The sequence below is a fragment of the Cynocephalus volans genome, chromosome 8 (genome assembly GCF_027409185.1).
Source record: "Cynocephalus volans isolate mCynVol1 chromosome 8, mCynVol1.pri, whole genome shotgun sequence".
In the NCBI taxonomy this organism is placed as follows: Eukaryota; Metazoa; Chordata; class Mammalia; order Dermoptera; family Cynocephalidae; genus Cynocephalus; species Cynocephalus volans.
Window position 1 is genome coordinate 32,118,161 of NC_084467.1, and position 20,960 is coordinate 32,139,120.

A 20,960-nucleotide genomic window follows, 5' to 3' on the forward strand; every position below is an offset into this window, starting at 1 on the left:
CCAAGGTCATGGGTTAGATCCCTGTACCAGCCAGCTGCCAAGAAGAAAAAAAAAAAAAAAAAAACCAACTAGTTTTTTCTGCCTATCCATCGAAACCTTTTTAAGCTGTAAAACATAGTTAGTAACTTGAGTGAAAAGCATTTCAGAGAGACTAAGCTTCCTCTCCAAAAACAGCCAGCTTAACACGGTGCTTAACAGCTCAAGTCTACTGGCCCCATCTCAATTCCAGCTCTGCCACCACTGGCTGTATTTCTTTGCTGAGCCTTGGTTTCCCCACTGGCTAACAGTAATGGTAACAGCACCTCCCTCCCATGGCTGCATGAGAAGATAATGTACATGAAGTGCTTAAGTCCGTTTGGTGCACAGAGAGCAGTCATCTCCACTCCCAGTGGGAAGATGTGACTTCCCATCCCATTAGCTCTTAAAGCTGCTAATAAACTGATTGGGAAAGTTGTGCCACATAAAGAACAAGGTGAAGCAGATACAGGGATAATTTCTTCTTTGACCAGAGAATAAACTTATTCTTGAGATTCAAATCAGGTTAAAGGTGTGTGAGGTTCTGGAATTCAGCACTGGTTAAAAAGGTCAATCAAGTTGGATAGTTCTTTTACTCAGCCTTTTCCTCTGTGTAGCCTTGTACGCAGAGGTAACAACACATTTACCAAGAATTGCTTTTTAAGGTCCAGCAGACATGCTCCTTCTTCCACAGTCCCTTCCCCTCCCCTCGAAACTGAAATTGTACTCAGCTTTTATGGCCTTTGGTGCTCTCTTACCTAGACTGATTGACTGTGTACACATACATTGATTATTTACAAGCTCCCTGAAAACAAGAATTGCATTTCATCTCTGTATTCCTCTAGGCTAGTCCAGGGCCTCACATATAGTAGATTCTCAACAAATAGAATATATTTGAGTGGGGAATCATTGCTTAACGGGTATAGAGTTTGGAGCGATGAGAAAGTTGAAAATAGTGGTGATGATCGCACAACACTGTGAATGTAATTAAGACTACTAAATTGTACATTTAAAAATGCTTGATTTTATGTTATATATAAATAAATATTTATTTAACATTGCTGGCACCTCAGGTCACTCCAGAAAAAGAGCTTCAACTAGAAATAACAAATCTCCAATAAAAGACCCTATCCGGATGTCTTCCAGGAATATAATAAGTGCTCAGTAAACATCTATATAAAATAATAGATGGCATGATCTACCAAGAATGTCAAATTTGAGAGAAAGGGGGGCTGGCCGGTTAGCTCAGTTGGTTAGAGCATGGTGCTGATAACACCAAGGTCAAGGGTTCAATCCCTGTACCAGCCAACCATAAGAAAAAAGGGTGGGTGGGGGGAGGGACAATTATTCTGTTTTATGGAATGAAGCGCTGCCCGACCCTAGAATCACAATAAAGCAACTGAGATCTTTAAAAAAAATTTCTTTTTGAGAAAAAGCTATCGTGTTGATAACAGAGCATATTGTGTATAAACTAGATGTAGATATTATATACCATTTTAGGGATCAAAGAGGCTCTTGCAAACTTTTTCTTTATTTAACTTTCAATAAAAATACAGATTCTTGCGGGGTGGGGTATAGCTTCTTCACACAATAGAAAGACAGCAGTGATAGTAATTATCACATAGGAGCAGTTGAAAAAATTTCAGTCTTTAGTCTTCAAGTCCCGTGTCACAACCACTTCAGTCCGATTCCCTCCTTCTCTGTGGAATTCCAAGAACTGGTTTGGTTCACTCACTCATCTCTCTGGGCTGGTCCTTTCCTGCCATTCACTCAAATCCAGAACTCCTGATTTATGGCTCACAAACTTCAGTCATCCACAAAAGCATCTGGAAATTAGATTATTTTTATCCAGAGTCAGGGACATAAACTTCTTTTAAAGGATGTAGTGAATCTTGGTATTTACCACTAAAAAGGTCCTCAAACATAAAAATGTGCAGTCTGTGCCTCTTTTTAGAATAGAACCTTAAAGGTTCAAAGAAAAAAAGTCCTTTCCTGAACTACATCATTACTAGATACATTAGCCACACAGGAGCTGACAAGGCCTGCTGTTCCCTTTACAGAGAACATGAAACGTTATTTTTTATATATATGTGTGTGTTTACTGATGGCTGGCCAATGCAGGGATCCGAACCTGTGACCTTGGTGTTACAAGGCTGCACTCTAACCAACTGAGCTAACTGGCTAGCCCAGCATGTGAAACTTTAAAACTACACCACTGAATGAAAGAAAATGGTGGAAGCTTTTCACATAGCACTCCTTAGCCCAGACTGGGAGACAGACATGCCCCTCCTTAACTAGATCCCCACTACCTTTCCAAAGGCCTGAACGTGTCTCTTAAATGCTAGATTTCAGCTCTTGATCATTCTTCCCTGGGGATCCCTTCTCTTTAGGTTCTTTGACACAGTCTGGGGAAATACTCTGATTTTCTACGGTGTTGACAGCATCCGAGTCCAATCTTCTTCTTTTCTTTAGTTGGTGCAAGTGGGATTTGGACTTTATATGTGCTGATAAGACAAAACCAAACCAAACACACAAACAAAAACAAACTCATTAGGATTTTCTAGAATTAATCCTACAAGCAAATAAAACTAAATATGCAATCCTTTTCTTTAACAATAAATAACAGATCAACACATGTATTGGTATAGCTGCTTAGCATTTTTAAGGGAAGAATAAGTTATATGTCCAACTAACTAGCAAACTAGAGTAAGCTACCATATGTCAAGTGTTCCGTGGTAGGTGCTTTACATTGCTAATCCTCACAACAATCTTGCAGATGGTACTATTCTGCTCATTTTATTTGAAGGGAAACTGAAGTTCAAAGAGGTCGTACATTTTGTTCCATGTCGCACAGCAGGTAACTCTTATGCTTAGACCTACAGTTCCCAAAAGAGACCCCACTTTCTAGAATCAGGACTCTATGGTATGGGGCTTCCTGTTACAAATACATTTTTTTTTTTTTTTTGGTGGCTGGCCGATATGGGAACTGAACCCTTGACCTTGGAGTTATAAGGCTGTGCTCTAACCAGCTGAGCTAATTGGCTAGCCCCTTACAGATGCATTTCAACTACAAGGCTAAAAAGAGGAACAGAGCTGCCTTTCCCACTTCTTCCCAGCTCTCCCTGGTTGCCCTTCCTGGTCTGACATTCCAATACTTGGGTCAGATAAGCTATCTGAATGACTAACGCACAAGGCTACCATTCTCCAAGCACACAATGCTTGAGAGACAATAAGGTGTATTTGTCTCTGACGATCTCTTCTGAGGTTCCACAGAAGCAGTAAAGCTGAAAGGCCACTGTTGCCTGATCTCAATCGCTGACCTCTCATTAAGACAGTTTCCACCTTCTGACTAACTCATACAGGCTTATTTTTACTATCCTGTTCTTTTTTAAGGAAATATCATCTCACCTAAAGAGTCAGATGACTAGATTAAATTTTCTTTTATCATATCAAAAACATCATTTTTAAGGGTTTAGAAGCAAGAATAAGTAAGGAAGAGGTTAGAAGTCAAAGAAAAGTTTATTTGGGAAAAAAAGTCAGCTTTGTTCTCCAGCTAGAGCCTAAGGCAAAAACTGGGCTACTGGACTGGCTCTCCATGGCAGCAGGAGATGGGAGCAAGGATTTGACAGATGGCACTATAGAAGGGCTTACACAAGCTAAGCTCACAAAGGCTTACAAATGTTGCTTCTCTGAGGCTATCCCTGAAGGACATTCGACAAATCGAACCACTAAGTTTCCTTTAAAAAAAACAATCAGACACTCTCTTTCTCTTCCCCTTTCATCATTATAAACCAACGACAATCGAGGCTTCTTCTGCTGGCTGGGCAATCACAGCCGTCCCCAGTCTCTGACAATGGAGTTCATTTTGCCAGTTACCAGTTAATAGACCTAATCATTCTATTGGTTTGTATGCAGAGAAAAATCTACTTCTCTGAGAATTCCATGCAAAGAAATACTCTGAACAGAAGGATTCCAACTGCTGGGTAAACAAGCCCCACCGTGCCTAAACAGAAGAGCTTTACCCAGGTTTCTAAATACTATATAAATTCCAGGTTTGGGGACAAAGCCCTCTGGCCTTTGACTGGTGACTTACAGAAATCTGACAGGGGAGTGCAATGTAACTTTGTGGCAGAGGCAGATTCAGGCTCTAAAGCAGGGATATAAATCCTTAGAGTGAGGCTGGCCCTGGGGTAGTGGGGGGCTACCTTCTTTATACATGTCTGACAGGCTTGCTTCACATAGTTTCCCTTAACATCTTTTCATTGCAGTTTCAGCAACTATCTTCAATTCAACATACTACCTTAAAAACTGCTTAAGAGACACTTTTGAAGAAGGTACTCAGGAGGAGTATCTGCACTTCCTGCTCCCTCCCAGCTTAGTTTCTGCTCCCTCCAGCATCTAGGATGAGTTGCCTGGCTTCCCTTACAATCCCATCTCATCCCTACTGAGTCCTAAACACGAAAGGCCAAGAAACTCCTCTAAGTCAGGATCATGAAGTCAAAGGAGCTCTAGAAAGTTAACTGCAAACCTCTCTGTATAAAATATCTATTCCAATTGAAGCTGGAGGGCATACGATCTTCCTTTGAATTTCACAATACAGTGACAAACTCCACAATTTGGGAAAGCCTCCAAGGAATTTGAGCACAGGCTCTTAGAGGAATCTGGCTGTCACTGTACCTATCAGCAGACTCCAGTATTTAATCTACAAACAATCTTAAATTTCATGAAGTCAATATGACCCCACCCTTACAGATTTCTTCACGCTCCTCCCCACATCTACCTGCCCATTCACGGTCCCCGATGATGATTCGATCACAGAGGTCACACACGTGATAACTTCTCTTGTTTTCAGTTTCACTGTATGGCATCTTTAGTGGAGTGGCTGCAGGCTTGTGGCCCTAAAAGAACAAAAGTTGGGAGCATTTGATTCAGAGATTTGAATATAATTCTCTGATATTAGGGGGAGTGGGATTTTCCCAAGATTCCTTTTTCTCACCCCCAGAGAACAGGTGGGCTGTGAACAGATTTTAGCAACAATATTCCTAAATGTGAAAGTAGAAATGCAGCCTCCAGGGATCTAAAAGCAGCCAGCCTTTTTGCTTTATTCTATGAAAAAGAAGGCTTGGCTCCCCAACATAGCAACAAAGGTGTCAGCTAAAGAAAGTGCTCTGAAAACCAGATAAGAGACTGCACCATGATTAATAATCACCTGGATGAAACTTTGCACAATTTCAAGAGCAGGTTCAAGAACGGATTCCTCCCACTTTGAGACATCAGATACCTCTAAGCCATATACAGGGGGTACACTGGGACCAGGTCCTAATGATGACAAAGAAAAGTTGTGAGAGGTCAGCCTCCAAGACCCAATCTATTCTGCTCCCAGGACTTCAAAATCCTCAAGGGAAACACACAGGGCCGAGGGAACAAATATTCTGACAATGCTATTCATTCTAACCAGAAATATGAACCACAATCCAAGAAAGACCTAGAGCGTTGACTGGTCTGCAGCCAATAATCTGGAGATTGGGTGTGGGATCTTCCAGATCAGTCAGGAAACCAGAATAGAGTAACAGTTCTAGTGACCAGTGCGTGGGCTACCATATAAAGATAGCACATCATAGGAGGAAATAAACTAACAGCTTTAAGTAGGTGCCTGGTCTAAGTTCCATATCATCTTACAGTGATGGCACTCTGTGGCAAGAGTTCACAGCTTTCTTTAGGAGCAGACACTAGTCTCAGGTTTGCATAAATCTCTTCAGCAGCCTGGCATTCACGAAACTTGCTGATAGCTTGCCGATAATCATGGGCTAAGAACAGAATAGTATCAGCCTATGAGCCACTGAATCTGAGATCTAGAAAGAAGCCTGGGAATTGATCTAGTTGAGCCCCTTCTTTTATAAAGAGATCAAGAGAAGTATTCAAGAAATACCCTCTGGTAAACACTTCTAAATGGAGATGAGACTGGAGGTAGCAAAGAGTACAGCACCCATCTGAGCCAATCATGTTGCAAGAGTTTAGTCTCTGCGGGTAGCTTCCCCAACCTATAGACACACTAAATTGCCTTCCACAGCTAGGTTAAATCAGTTGCCTAAAGGCAAAGAGCACAGCCCCATGGACAAAAACATCAAAGGCCTCAGGATGCCAACAGCTGACAGGTGCTGGCCTTTTGATTATACCAACCACAAATAAAATTCTTCATAAACTGGACTGGGCTGCACCTGCCACCACATGGAAAGGTGAGACGGGGAGGGTGCAAGCAGCATCCACAGCACACCTGGCCTTGGCTAAGCTCTGCACCTGTTTCCAGGCCACTCTACATTTTCCTTTCTCCTCTAAGTCCTTTGTTGGGCTTCTGTGCCCTGTCTAAGCACCTTTCAACAAGTTCTCGGCTCCCAGCTGCTATTTCTGGCTTGGATCCAAGGCCAAGCCGGGGTGGGGAAGTCCCTCTGGCTTCTTGCCAGAACCATATCCCAGCAGACCAGTCCTGGCCAATCACACATGGCTCCTGATTTACAGGGCAGCTGTGCCTTTCATTCTAGCACCAGGACTGTACTGTCATACAAACGAATGAGGAACAGGCATATGACACACCATGTCATCAAGCCCTCTTGCCTCAGTGATGGAGGAGTTATTGTGGCTTTACCACAGAAGTAAGTTCCAAATTATCACAAAAAAGTCTTTTGTTACAGACTTATTGTCAGATTTGGAGACAAGAGAAGCTGCATTAGAAATTTGTAGTATTGAACTTCAACTTCAGCTTACACTAACACTTCTCCTATCTAACAAGACATGCAGAGAAAGCAGGACAAGTAGAAGAAAGTATAAAGAGCCTCCTGGCACCAGAGTTCCACTAGAGAGCTCAGACAGAGCGGAAGAGATAACATCAGCAATCCAGTGGTCAATAGCATGGATCAAGGTGTATGTGTTCAGGACCACCGGGGAGCAGGAGTGGAGGCTGCAGCTGGCCTTATCTATAACTGAAAACAGAAGTCTACTGGCAAAAGGTAAATATGGAATGATTCATAAGCATATTTAAAAACTGTCCACAAGGGCGGGCCTGTGGCTCACTCGGGAGAGTGTGGTGCTGATAACACCAAGGCCATGGGTTCGGATCCTATATAGGGATGGCAACTTTGCTCACTGGCTGAGCGTGGTGCTGACAACACCAAGCCAAGGGTTAAGATCCCCTTACCGGTCATCTTTTAAAAAAATAAAAAATAAAAATAAAAAGTGTCCACAAGATAAAACTGGAGTTTCACTTATACTTAAATTAATCTCTCTTTAGCTCATAATCACACAATTTCTTACCTGAGGCCCAATACAAATGCTGTCTAGCTAAATTTATAGCTAAGGGAAACAAGAGAAGTAGTATAAAGCAAAGAGTGTGGGCTCTGGAGTCAGGCATTCAGTACTGTACTGCCTACTAGTTGGAGAATTTCTGGCAAGTTATTTAACTTCTTGAGGGCTTTATTTTCTTATCTGCAAAAAGAAAAGAATAATATCTACATCGAAGGCTCAATAATACATGCGTAGCACCAAATTTAGTGCCAAAGACACATTACAAAGTCAAATGAATGAGAATTTCCTTTCCTTTCCCATAATGTGCTGTCCAACTAAAGTTTCAGTTGAAGCAAACTGAAGCACCATGTACCTGATCATGAAAGAGATGATGGGAGAAATGGTGATGGTTTTGCCTTTTTATACTACTCATCTGGCTCAAAAACCATCTTAATTAGGAAAGCCTCTCTACAGAAATCTGACTGCTCTTCAGGTACAAAACTGAAGCTAAAATCAGCCCTGAATACTAACTCTGCTAGGAAAATGTTGCTGTTTTGTATTTACCTGTTTGCAGCCAGTACCTATCTGTTCAAGGCATAAGGCAGACTCCACAATGGAAACAATATTTTTCCTGAGATATCACCAAAAAAATCCCTGGGTGATCATTTCTTTTTTCTTCTTTTTTTTTTTTTTTTAAAAGATGACCGGTAAGGGGATCTCAACCCTTGGCTTGGTGTTGTCAGCACCACGCTCAGCCAGTGAGCAAACCGGCCATCCCTATATAGGATCCGAACCCGTGGCCTTGGTGTTATCAGCACCGCACTCTACCGAGTGAGCCATGGGCCGGCCTCCTGGGTGATCATTTCTGCTACAGAACCTCCCCTAGGTCAGGGCCAAAATCTTAGAACAGGTCCAGAAACTAAAGTTCATTTTCTGGGTGAGCAGAGGATTATCTATATTCTATTAAAAATAGGCCTGGGGATAAAACAAACAAACAAAAAACACAAAGAACATGAGACTTACTGTTCAAAAATCGGTTTTTAACCCACCGGTTTTGCTTCCGGGCATATCTCTTAGTTACTTGTTTCAAAGCCTCGATACCTGAAAAATACAGTAGATATAAGAACATCTAGGTAAGTACTTCTTACCCTGCTGAGAGGCAGGCCCTCCCAGCCCAGCAGAAGAGAAAATCAGCCACAGCAGCACAATGTTAGACGTGGTGGACAAAAATCTCAATTCTGAGCTGAGGGTCATTTGGGACTCTTCTAGCGTCATTAATTTCTAAAACCATACCAGCAGGGTACTCTGTCACCCAAGGATGTCCAAAACTAGGTTAGACGGAGGAATTCACACCTTTCTTTAGAAGCTGGTTACTAGTCTCTGGTGTGCATTTTCCCTCAGTGATCAGGTACTCGTGAAATTCCTTGAAGCCAATTGATTGGAAGATACCATGTTGATAGTCCTGGCTGGGAACAGGAGAGCATCAGCAGGTGAGCCATCGCTTCTGAAAGCTAGCAAGGGCCTTGGAGATGATCTAGTTGAGCCATTCATTTCACTGAGAAGTACACTGAGGTCCTGAACAGTTACTCTGAAATTCTCCCCTCCTCTACCCACCAACTCCCATGTTACTTCCTTGAAAAACAACTCTGGGAAATGTCTGAAAAGATTAGGAAACTGCAACTGTACCAAATATACCAAACCTCCTTCTAATGCCAAGGACAAAGGCTAATAAACAAGTAGACTCAAAGCCAGTACTGTGTCTATGGTCTACAGGCAAGGAATGGAGTAGGTCAGAATAACAGCAAAATCCTCACCTATTTTCTGAAACAATCTTCTGATTATAGCGTTTGTGAAAATCTCTTAGTTCCTCCAAGAGCCCAGCAGCAAGCATGTCATCCACCCTCTTATCCAAGCGCTCATCTAGAACTTGAATCAAATTATCCCATCAACCAGCAAGCATGTTACAGGTGCCCACTATACACTTACATAGTGAATGAACAGGCTGCCACAAAGAAGAGAATTTGTTCAAATGGAAGAAAGGATTTAGGTTCCAAAGATTATATAATAATTCATATTATATTTACTCACACTTAAGATTCTGCAACTCCAAAAAAAAAGAGTCAGGATGAAGCACATGCCTTCTCATTATATAAAGAACAGCTTTTTTTGTATACAATTACAGTATTATGAAAAACAAATATTTAATACTTGTATGAAATATACATCCATTGTTTGTAGAGGTGGCTGAGGACCCCCAATTTACCTTTCTTAACTTTTGTCATTATATTTGTCATTACACTCTAACTTTGTGTTATTTTACATTTAAGAATCCCCATATGACACCTTGGGTAGGAATAAGAAACCTGAATCCAAAGCCACCCTAGCACACCAAGGTCAACTGTTTAGATCTCTGTACCAGCCAGCTGCCCAAAAAACAATCAAAAAACAAAAAACAAAACAAAGCCATCCTAGGTATATCCTGAACTACTGAGCCAGACAAAGGAGTAAAGAGTGAGAAGTCATAGTTGTTCAGATGTGGTGGCCAAACACAGCTTTATTATGAATCAGATACCATTATTTCATGCTGAAATATAGTACATTTTTATTTACAAAAATTTCATTATTGAAAAATTATTTTTCTATAAATTCACTGCAGATTAATTTAACAAATTTTCACCATTTCAATTATGCTCTTCTATATCTCTATCATTGCTATTTCTTAGCCTGCAATGATAGCAATCTTTTTTCCCATCTTCCTAAAAAGTTTGCATTTATAGAGGACATTCTGAGCACTTTCTATGTATTAATTCACCTAATCCTCAATGAAGCTAAGAGACATGTACTGTTATTATTATCTCCATCTTACAAAAGAATTGGAGTATGGAAAGGTAAACCAAATTGTCTTAAAACTCACACAGTTAAGGAGAGAGCATAGTCAGGTGGAGCAAAAATTTGAAATCAGAGAATCGGTCTCAGAGCCTGTGCTCTTAATCGCTACTCTATACTGCCTGTCCACAGGCAGTATAATCTCATCTCCCCAGAACAAACTCATAGGTTACCTTTACAAATTGGTCCCTGACTCCCCCCAGAAAACACTCATCATCCCTTCTCTGCCACCCCACAGCACTCTGAATATATCTCTAGCCCTACATTTATTGCACTACAATATCTATTTTGTTGTCTGTCACCCTACTAGACTGGGAGCTCCTTAAGAGCAGACACTGTCTCAAATCATCTCTGAAACCCGAGTACTGCACAGAATACTAGAGACTTCACTGAATGCTTACTGAATGTTTGTTGGATGAATAAATTATTACTATCACAGGGCATTAATATACCTTAGCAACAAAAACATCATCAGGCTAACTAGCTAATCATCATACCCATTTCTCAGACCTACTGCTTTAAGAATAATCAGTGATCCAGCATCTAGACAGCCCAGAGGTCAGACCTCCTTCCACAGGAGGCCTTCCTTCTCTTTGTCCTTTGGACCTTCCCTGGTTAGCAGTCTCTTTCCCATCTACCCATCCCATCCTATCCTACCCCTGGTATCTTCCTACCCAGGCTACCCTTCCTCCCTTTCCAGACAGATACGTAGGGAAATGGCACTATACCTAAGTCAACAAATAATGATAATGGTATGAAAATTAACAGCTAACACTTGTTTAACGCTTATTATGAGTCACCCATGGTTCTAAGCATTTTATATACAGTAACTTATTATTCTAAGTTCTATCTCAGAGAGACTCCAAGGCACTGAAGGGCTTTTACCTGTCTGGTCAGCATGAAGCCAGAGGATGCAAGGGTTAGGAAACTTCAGAGGGCCTCCAAGGGGACCACCACCGTCCTCTGCATGCTGACGATGAAGAAATTCACTATGAGAAATTCCCGTTTCTTCAAACACTTGCAAGCTCCTAAGTTTTTTAAAAGAGGAGAGAAGGGGCACACCCATAAAAACCTCTTTCTCATTTTCACTGCATAAGTGCCCAAAGACATGAAGGTCAAGGGTTACTTCAATCCTACAGCTACTCAGAAAAGGGTCCTAAAGAAAACCTTAGGTAACGTAAAAACTGGTAATTATTTTTCTAAACATATACACAATTTTCTGAAATCAGTTAAACAGGGTCAGAAACAACAGGTTTCTTCTACACAAACAGAATGGGACTCACTCACTTTCAGGTAAGCAATAAGAGCTTGTTTGGGACACTTTGTTATAAGCCAACAAGTCTGGTCTAGCTGGAGTGCCTTTCCCACAGTACAAAAGTATGTCGTATATCCAGCTCATCAACTTTCTTTTTAAATATGTCTAAAATTAATGAAGAATGCTCCTGGCTAATCCAGTACTCTATTGGCACAAAGATCGCTGAAGAAAAAACTCACATATTTATTCTTAAGCCATCATTCACTTCTATCCCTATGTATTATGTTATGCAGCACTCGGTAATTTAACTCCCAAATCTATATTCTACCACTCTGAATAATTGCAACTTATCAGCTTGAAAGTGATCTTTCCCTTCCTGACCCAATTCCACTTCCTAAAACTCTAACACAAGAGTAGAGACCCCTTGTCTTTCAGTATCACTATTCACTCAAAGAGGATCTATGAGAAAAAAATGTAGTAACAGATATCTCACTTATCTGGAGATTAGGATACAGCCTCAAACCAAAAGAAAGATGAAAAAAGTCCTCCAATCCTCTCTAAAGGAGAGACTCCAGAGCTCTTGCTTGGAATCTATTGACTCTTACTAAGACAATTCTTAAACTCATTACTAGTTTAGAAGCAGCAAAATGAGGAGAGGTGATAAGAAAGATCTGATTAATAAAAGGAGAGAATAATAAAAACCAAGTTCTAGAATCATGTCATAAAACAATATAAAGATGAATTTCATCATCATATCCCCAAATTCAAAAAAATTTTTTTGAAAGATTTCTATCAAAATGTTTAAAATAAAATGTTTGGATACTGGAAAGTATAAACTTCATTAATCTAGAACATGTATTTACAATGGGGTGATATTTTCTTTAAGGTGGTGGAAAAAACTTTTTTTTACTACAGTGTGTGGCTCTCTGAAAGACAACCCTATCTGAAAAAAATTGTATTCTTTAGTATTAAATTGTACTGGGGGGGGGTAATGGTAACAATTAGGAAAAAAAAATCTACAAAGGCTCCTGGGGCAATAATGAAAAGGGTTAAGAAACACTGATCTAGAAAGTTCATTTTCTAGATACTTCATAACCCCTATCAATGCCAGGTGTTACTATAATATTTAATCTGTATTATCATCCAAACAGTAGGTCTTTCACTAGATGTTCTACTACATCAGAATCACTCTTAATACTGCAAAAAAACAGACCTAACACACATGAGACTGCAAATTCAAAACAACCTAGGACACTTGACCTTATGAGTTTATTCACCGCTTCTCTTCCTCACAAGAAAGTCTCCATGTGCAAAGGTGAGCTGATCTATGAGACAGTTCATAAAATCCATCTCCCACTGGGAAAGCTGCTGGGGCAGAACTCAGCATTGCACAATCAATTATGAAACTCAAATCACAATGTAAACAGATTGCATGCCAGAAAAAATTTATATGAAAACTGTTATACAAGCAAAGATCAAATAGAAAATGAAGAAAGATTACATAGGCCCTAGGGGAAAATGATATTGTACTATGCGTTTAAAATGTAACAACAAGCAGGGTGCGACTATTTACTGAGGCAGCTGGACTCGGGCAATAACTCAGAGCCTCCCAACCTGCTGAGCTAGAACAACACATCAGTCTGCACTAACTGCTATTACCAAACCTCTCTCGTCACCCAAGCAAACTGAAGGACTGACTGACCCCAACTTACCTGGCCACTTTGCGCTTGTCATGTGGGTGCAGCCTGGCGGCCATTTCTGGGTCCACCTGGCTCAGGCGTCTGTGGAGCACACGGCCATCCTCCTTCTCCAGCTCTACTTTCCGGTCAACCGCTTTCTCAGTGCCCATCTCCTGGGACTATTAAATGAAGGTTTAGAAGTAAACTTAATTGAACAATTCAGCAAACATTGAGACAGTGTATGTGTCAGGCACTTTGCTAAGTGTCAGAAATACAGAGTAAGGATGAATCAGAAGACCCTGCCATATGGTGAGAGACAGATCGTAAACAGAACATTCTAATACACTGTGGTAAGTGCTGTGAGGCCAAAGGAAACCAAGAGGATGGAAGACTGATTGCCTAGGGAAAAACTCAGCTACCTGCCTCCTTGTCAGAAACACAAACAGGTACAGGGCTACCATATGTATTTTAACATTGCTAGCACAATATAGTTTGCAGAGTCTCTCACCCTATGTAATAGCAATTCTGTAAGAAAGGTCAGCGTTGAATGTCTCCCTGACATATATTATGTTGCCAGCCAGGAGATGCTGAATCAGACTAATATACTGTGAACTTACATGGAGATGCTAATTAATCCACACAGGAACATTTTTCCCATACATAGCCCCTGCCCTTAGGCCAGTCTGGAGGAGCACACTTCACATATGGAGGTGGCATTTGCTTCAGAATATTAAGCAGGAAAATTACAGTTGCTGAATATAAGAAATAGGCAAGAGTCAACTTCCTCCCACTAAAATTATCCAGCAAGAAAGAGACACCCATTTCCACAGTAAGTTAGAAGTGAACTAAACATACCTTAGTATTGACAAGAACTTTCCAGAGCAGAGATTCAATGTAATAATTGGTTCCTCCCACGACAATAGGAATTTTGTCTCGGGCAAAGATATCTTCAATGTGAACATTAAGAAAGACATCATGATATTTAACATCAAGAAGAGAATCCTGACTCACTTGGGAAGAAGAGTATTAGCAAGAAACCACAATCATTTGTCTGCAGAGCAGAGGAGAAAGGGTAGAAACCAAAATGAATTGACACCAGCTTTCAATGTTTCCCATAAGTTTTCAGAATCATTTTCAATCAGTTCTGGAGGGACTTAAAAATAAATACATGATAGTAATTCTTTCTAGTTCTAGAACTTTCTAGGTCTTACTGCCAAAATTCAAAGTTTTACTGGTATTCCAAATCAGTTTAACAAGCATAAGCCCAAGGACTCTCACAGAACCAAGTGTCAGCTGCTCAGGAAGCAACTGAGGTGACATCCAATGTGTGACTATGCCTTCTAAGGCTAAACACAAGCTGGTTTCTCTAAGGTTCTTAGACTCAGTCTCTACCATTATGTGGCAGTAGTACACATTTTTGCCATGTGAGACCTCACCAAATAAACTGAGCAGCACAGGTTCTGAAGACAAATAGACTTCAATTACCAGGTCCAGCTCTTAGGAAAGTTATTAAACCTGTCTGAGCTTCAGTTTTCTCACCTGTAAAATCCCCATGAATTCTTCTTATGAGCATTAAATTTGACAATGCATATAAATCTCCTACCATAATGCCTGAAAAGTAATAAGCACTCAATTTACTTTAGCCACTATTGTTTTTGTATCCCTACTGCTTTGAAATCTTCTTTTTAGAATCTCTGTTGAACAGATAATTAATTATCTGCTTTAACAAGGGCTTTGTTTCTGAGGATAATTGCTTTTTAAAAAAAGACTTTCAATACCCAAATAAAAAATGATTTACACACTTCTTCCCCTTGCCAGTCAATCTGTGGGCACAGAGAAAGATGACCTTTTTTTCTATCAGAAGCCAACTAACCCTTAAGAGACTGGGGTGGGGTAAGAAGAAAAATGTTACCAATCAAGGATCATAAAGAAAAACAGAAATTCTCTATTCTGCCTTTAAATTAACTATAGGGAGCATACAATTACACCAATAAAACAAAAATTCAATTATATAATATGATTAACAAGGGGAAAGTGAGCAAGGAAAAGACAAGGGAAAGGGGAAAATGGTGAGATACCAGAAGAGAGGAAAAGAGGGAGGCAGACGGGATAGGAGGTATTTGATGGAAAAAGGTTTAACTTGTTTGCCCAAGCCATGCAATGACTGTAATTTTGAGCAAAACTCTTCACTCTGAGTCTCAGTAACCAGTAACTTCATGTGTCAAATCAAAAGGGCTGATTGGTTAGAGCATGGTGTTGTAATACCAAGGTCAAGGGTTTGGATCCCCACGCCAGACTGCTGCCAAGGGGGAAAAAAAAAAAGAGGCTGATGATGAATACTTCTTAAGGTACTTTCAGTCTGACATTCTGATTTCAGACTCACCAAAATTCACAAACCTCCTGGCCTATAAGTGATCTGATTAAGTTATAGTCTGTTGTTCCTGTCCTTTGAAAATCTTACTTAGCTCTCCATTTTGTATCAGTCCTTTCTGTACAACTGAACTATCTTATAGCAACAACTTACATTTGGTGACATATTTTTAATTTGCAACTGGCTTTCATGCACTACATTATTTCATCTGATACAATGGTCTTGTAAAGTAGGTAGGGCAGGAATTATTATCTGCATTTTAATCTCTGCCCATTTGATAGGCAAAAAATATTATCTCATTATTTTAATTTGCATGCCCCTGATTAACAACAAAGGTAAACCTTTTTTATGTTTATAATCATTTGTATATCTTCCTTTGTGAATTACTGCTCATGCCCTTCAAGTACGTTCAGTATTGATTCATAAGAGTTCTTCATATGTTAAGACTATTAGCCATTTGCCTTTCCTATGTTACAAATATTTTCCCCCAGGTTTGTAGACCATTTTTAAATTTTGTTTATAGTGGGCTGTTTTCCTTCTTTTTATTAACTTATAAAATGCGGGCCGGCCCGTGGCTCACTCGGGAGAGTGCGGTGCTGATAACACCAAGGCCACGGGTTCGGATCCTATATAGGGATGGCCGGTTTGCTCACTGGCTGAGCGTGGTGCTGACAACACCAAGCCAAGGGTTGAGATCCCCTTACCGGTCATCTTTAAAAAAAAAAAAAAAAAAAAAAAAAAATTTCATTAAAAAAGATATACTTAATTCCAAAACCCATCTGGAATTTATATTTCATATATAATGAGGACCTGACTTTATTTTTTTCCAAAACAATTAACTGTCCCAGGAACAATTATTAACTATTTCATTATTTCTCCACTGTTTTGAAGTTCCACCTTGAGCATAAGCTAAATACACATGTCCATTTGAGTCTGTATCTGGATTTTCTATTCAATGCTATAAATTTATCTAGTATTATATAAGTTCCAAGTTGTTATAATTATTATGACTTTTCAATATGTTTTAATATCTGGCAGTCCAGACATTTAAGGCAATCTGTACATTAAAACATAAGGGAAGTTCCCCTTACATTATTTTTTCAATCAGATCCCCGTACCAGTCAGCCTCAAAACAAAACAAAATAAAAAAAACTTCACTGTAATTAGGGCTGGACAGTTAGGCCAGTTGGTTAGAGCATGGTGTTATAACACCAAGGTCAAGGGTTTGGATCCCCATATTGGCCAGCAGCCAAAAATAAATTCTTGGTCTTACCCAGAACTATTTTTTCCAGTCCCCCCCACCCACCCACTCACTCAACAATCCCTTTGAAATTCTAACTGTAACTCCATTGCATTTATAAATCAATTTTATATCCACATTTACAGGGTAGGAAATTGAAGCTCAGTGGGATTAAGTAAATGCTTTACCCAGTAAAATTCACATGGTCAAAAGAGGTAGTTCTAGGACTAGAACACAGATTTTCTGATTCCTATATCAGTGTTCTCTGTAGAATCACTTGTCACTAAAACAGTGCTTCTCAAATTTTAATGTGCATATAAATCACCTGGGACACTTGTTATAAAGCAGATACTAATTCAGTAGGTCTGGAGTGGAGCCCAAGATTCAGCATTTCTAACAAGTTCTAAGGGGATGCTGATGTTGCAGTCTGAGAACAAGACTTTGAGTGCAAGGTCTCAATCCATATATTTCAATCCATATAATTCTGAAAAGGATGCTACCTATTGGTAGTTATGTCTTGGGTGCCCCTGCTTCGAAGAAATTGCCACTAGAAAGAAAACTTCTTTCTTGGGGCTGGCCTGTTAGCTCAGTGGGTTAGAACTGGTGTTGGTAACAACAAGGTCAAGTGTTTGATCCCTGTATCAAACAGCTGCCAAAACAAAACAAAACAAAAACAAAAACAAAAAAACCCTTCTTTCTTGGCTTGGGCTGCTCTGCACCCACCAAGCGTAGTTGCTGTCTTTCCTAAGGATATCAGAGCAGTTGCTTTGTTCCTGAAGTCCACCACTGTGTAATTCGTCACAAGAGGATCCACAAAGCTGATCATGTGGTGCTGGCAGATTCTCTGCTCTTGGGCAGAAACCTTGTTGGTGATGATGTCCAGGCCTTCATAGACCTATGGGAAAGAAAATTAACATGAAAATGTCATCTGTCTCCATTAAACGCATACTTGATGAGTGGAGATGGTGATCTATTCCTCCCTTCCAGCCAAACACTTGACTGACCCAAAGCACCAGCATAGATGTGTTCTGAAAGCACAGCCAGATCCACAACACCCAGGACAAAAAAAGAAGAAAATAGAACACTGGCTTTCTTACCAAATAGCAGATTTTAGCTTAGACATAAAGATAAAAAGGGCATGTAAATCCGCACCCAAGTGAGAACTAATTCTGCAAGACTAAAAGGTTCTTTAGGCCTGAACTGTAAACATATAGAAGAGGGCAGGTTGTTTTATTTATTCAACTTATCACAAGTCTACAGAAAGGTAATATTTTGCATTGCTCATAGTTCTACTTCAAAATGCTTAGATATTTCTTGGATTGAAATGGCTCTAAAAGGTTTCTAGAATTTGTATAAGATTGGTTCTACTTGTGGAGAGGTAGCCTATCTACAAAGATATATGTAAAACACACACATACACACTTTGAAGTCAGAACCCCTAATACTGCTGTACTCTGGGGGAAACATTGTGATCTATCCTAATTACTGCTTCAGGAGGTCAGCACATACAGTCTAAATACTCAAAGGCAATATCCTGTCTGTAAGCTCTTGATCTGCCAATTCAAGTAAAAAGTTCAAGTGTACTTTCTTTAAATGTAAGGTCTCAGATGGAGAGCAGATCTGAAAACACTAGTTTGAAAATAGGGATGAATGCTTTGAGATTAAATGTTTTCTCTGTAATCACTGATTCTACAGGGAGCACTGAATGAACAAATAATAAGTTCCGGAGAGCCCACAAAGATGTTAAAAGCATTTTTTATCTCACATTTCCCTTTACTCACATGGGTGTCCAATAAGTACAGTACAGTGTAATGGCTAGGAGGAAGGACCCTGGCGCCAGACTGCCTCAGATCAATTCCTAGCTCTGCCACTCACTAGTTATTTGTACTTGCAGTAGTCAGTTACTAACCTCCCTGTGCCTCAATTCCATATCAGCAAAATGGGGTAATAATAGTATCTATCTCACAGGGTTGTTGTGAGGATTAAATGAGTTAACACATGTAAAAAGCACTTGTTTTCGCCTGGCATACTGTAAGAGCTACATGAGGGTCATTACACTACTACCTATAATATCACTACAACTACTGCTATCACAATACCACAAGGAAAAAGGAAAATAACTTTAGTGTCACTGTTCAACACTCTGAAGCTTCTGTGCTCTTATCTACTGAGGTTACTTACCCAGCAAGGATATAAGCTGTCTTCAAGAAAATAAAATTGTTAAATAGTAAAACAGCACACAGAAAACATAATATAAATACAGCCATAGGGAAAAGTACCAGTTCTGTCTTTTTAACTCATTTAATCTGTGCTTGACAAGAAACTTGCATTCTTACACCTGAATACTGATGGAATCTTTAATGATATCTTTTCTGTGTATCTTAAACAAGACTTCCTTCTGCTGTTATAAAGTGTCATAGGGTATATTATACACTGGTGTCTAATACTACTGTGCAAATTAAGAAAACAAAAGTGGGGGGGGGAGTTAGTAATTGTATGTTACTCCCCTCTCTTTTCCCACAGTCCTTACTTGACTGCTGTAGCTTAGAAATCCAGATGATCCAGTGTTAAAAAGCTTACACAGCAACAACTCAATTTTGCTAGTAGAGGATTTTCAAATGCTGGTATGTTACAGCAAAAAGGATTCTCATTTTTCACAGTGACATCAATGTTAAGGAAATGCATAGCTGCAAGTGTACTTTTACTCTACTCTCCAAAAAAGCCAAAATGTAAACATCCTACCAGAATGTTCTATCAGAGACCCAAGAGGGCTAGATTAACTTTTACCCTATGATCTGTTTTTAGGTGTATCTTCTAGAGGCCCTTACACACACACACACACACACACACAAATATAATTCAAACAGAAGGTAACCCCCAGAACCAGGCTCACCTTATTTACTAAGTAGCCTGTTGCACTGTTTATGGTTCATACAAATGGCAGCAAATACCAGAAAAAAGAGTATTAACAATTTAAAGAAAGCAGCGCTTACTCATAATTTAACAAATTAAAAACTGTAACTCATATAAAAGTACCAAATCTTAGTTACCAATGCAAATTGTCATCTTTGGCTGATTTCTTAACCTTTTGCCTACTATATCATCAGATTAAAAGAAATGGGACATAAAAATATGGGTGATATTGACTAGCTATCCGATGATAAAAGAATTATTGTTAATTTTTAGGTATAATACGGTTTTATGGTTATGTTTTAAAGAGTCTAACATTTAGAGGTACACAGTACATTAAAGTAACAGGCATGTGTTACTTAACAATGGGGAAATATTCTGAGAAATGCGTCCCTAGGCAATTTCATCATTGTGTGAATATCAGAGTGTAGTTACACAAAGCTGGATGTTATAGCCTACTACACTTCTAGGCTATATGGTATAGGTATAGCCCATTGCTCCAAACACTGTCATATTTATGGTCCATCACTGACCGAAACATCATTATGTAGTGCATAACTGTTCGTATAAATGAAAGTATATGACTGGAAACTGAATTCCAATCACGGGGGAAGGGGAGGCAGACTATAACTGAAAAAAGACTGGCCAAGTGTTCATAACTATTGAAGCTAGGTAACGAATACATGGGAGTTGAACCTGCTATTTGCTCTATTTTCTTTGTATGCTGGGAAATTTCCATAACAAAAAGTTTCTTTAAAAAGACTTGGATGCACTTCATAGTCATTATGATGGCTATTAGGAAAAACAAAATGAAAACAGAAAATAACAAATGTTGGCTAGGATGTAGAGAAACTGGAACCCTTGTGCATTGCTGATGGGAATGTAAAATGGTGCAGCCAGTATGGAAAACAATATGGCACTTCCTCAAAAGACAAAAAATAGAATTACCATACAACCCAGCAATTCCACTTCTGGTATATACCCAAAATAATTGAAAGCAGGGTGTTGAACAGATATTTATACAGCAGCATTATTCGCAATAGCCAAAAAGTGGAAGTAATCCAAGTTTCGATCAACAGATGAATGGATAAACAAAATGTGATATCTACATACAAGGGAATATTATTTACCCCTAAAATGGGCAGGAAATTATGACACATTCTACAACATGGATGAACCTTGCAGACATTATGTTAAGTAAAATAAGCCAGTCACAAAAAACCAAACACTGTGTGAATCTACTTTTATGAAGTACCCAGAGTAGTCAAATTCACAGGGACATAAAGTGGAATGAGGATTTATTGTTTAACAGGTACAGAGTTTCAG

At 39.5% G+C, this 20,960-nt stretch overlaps 1 protein-coding gene and 1 non-coding gene across 3 annotated transcripts in view; one reads left to right on the plus strand and one right to left on the minus strand.

The window, feature by feature from the left end:
• The first annotated feature begins 1,249 nt into the window (after positions 1–1,249).
• TRNAI-GAU (transfer RNA isoleucine (anticodon GAU)) lies at positions 1,250–1,323 on the plus strand. The gene has a single exon. It is a non-coding gene; the product is annotated as a tRNA-Ile (tRNA).
• A 65-nt stretch (positions 1,324–1,388) lies between these two features.
• TRIT1 (tRNA isopentenyltransferase 1) overlaps positions 1,389–20,960 on the minus strand; it is a 38,872-nt gene continuing 19,300 nt past the window's right edge. Inside the window, exons 2-12 of one of the 2 annotated variants that reach the window (XM_063105438.1) lie at positions 17,477–17,619; positions 13,969–14,065; positions 13,147–13,292; positions 11,065–11,207; positions 9,108–9,219; positions 8,647–8,759; positions 8,317–8,394; positions 5,225–5,334; positions 4,796–4,913; positions 2,325–2,519; positions 1,389–1,841 (exon numbers count right to left, since the gene is read on the minus strand). In XM_063105438.1, coding sequence (XP_062961508.1) covers positions 2,350–2,519; positions 4,796–4,913; positions 5,225–5,334; positions 8,317–8,394; positions 8,647–8,759; positions 9,108–9,219; positions 11,065–11,207; positions 13,147–13,292; positions 13,969–14,065; positions 17,477–17,619 — 1,230 coding nt within the window. In that variant the 3' untranslated portion in view covers positions 1,389–1,841; positions 2,325–2,349. Of the gene's footprint in view, positions 2,520–4,795; positions 4,914–5,224; positions 5,335–8,316; positions 8,395–8,646; positions 8,760–9,107; positions 9,220–11,064; positions 11,208–13,146; positions 13,293–13,968; positions 14,066–17,476; positions 17,620–20,960 lie in introns of both variants that reach the window. The other variant, XM_063105436.1, reaches the window with a different exon arrangement.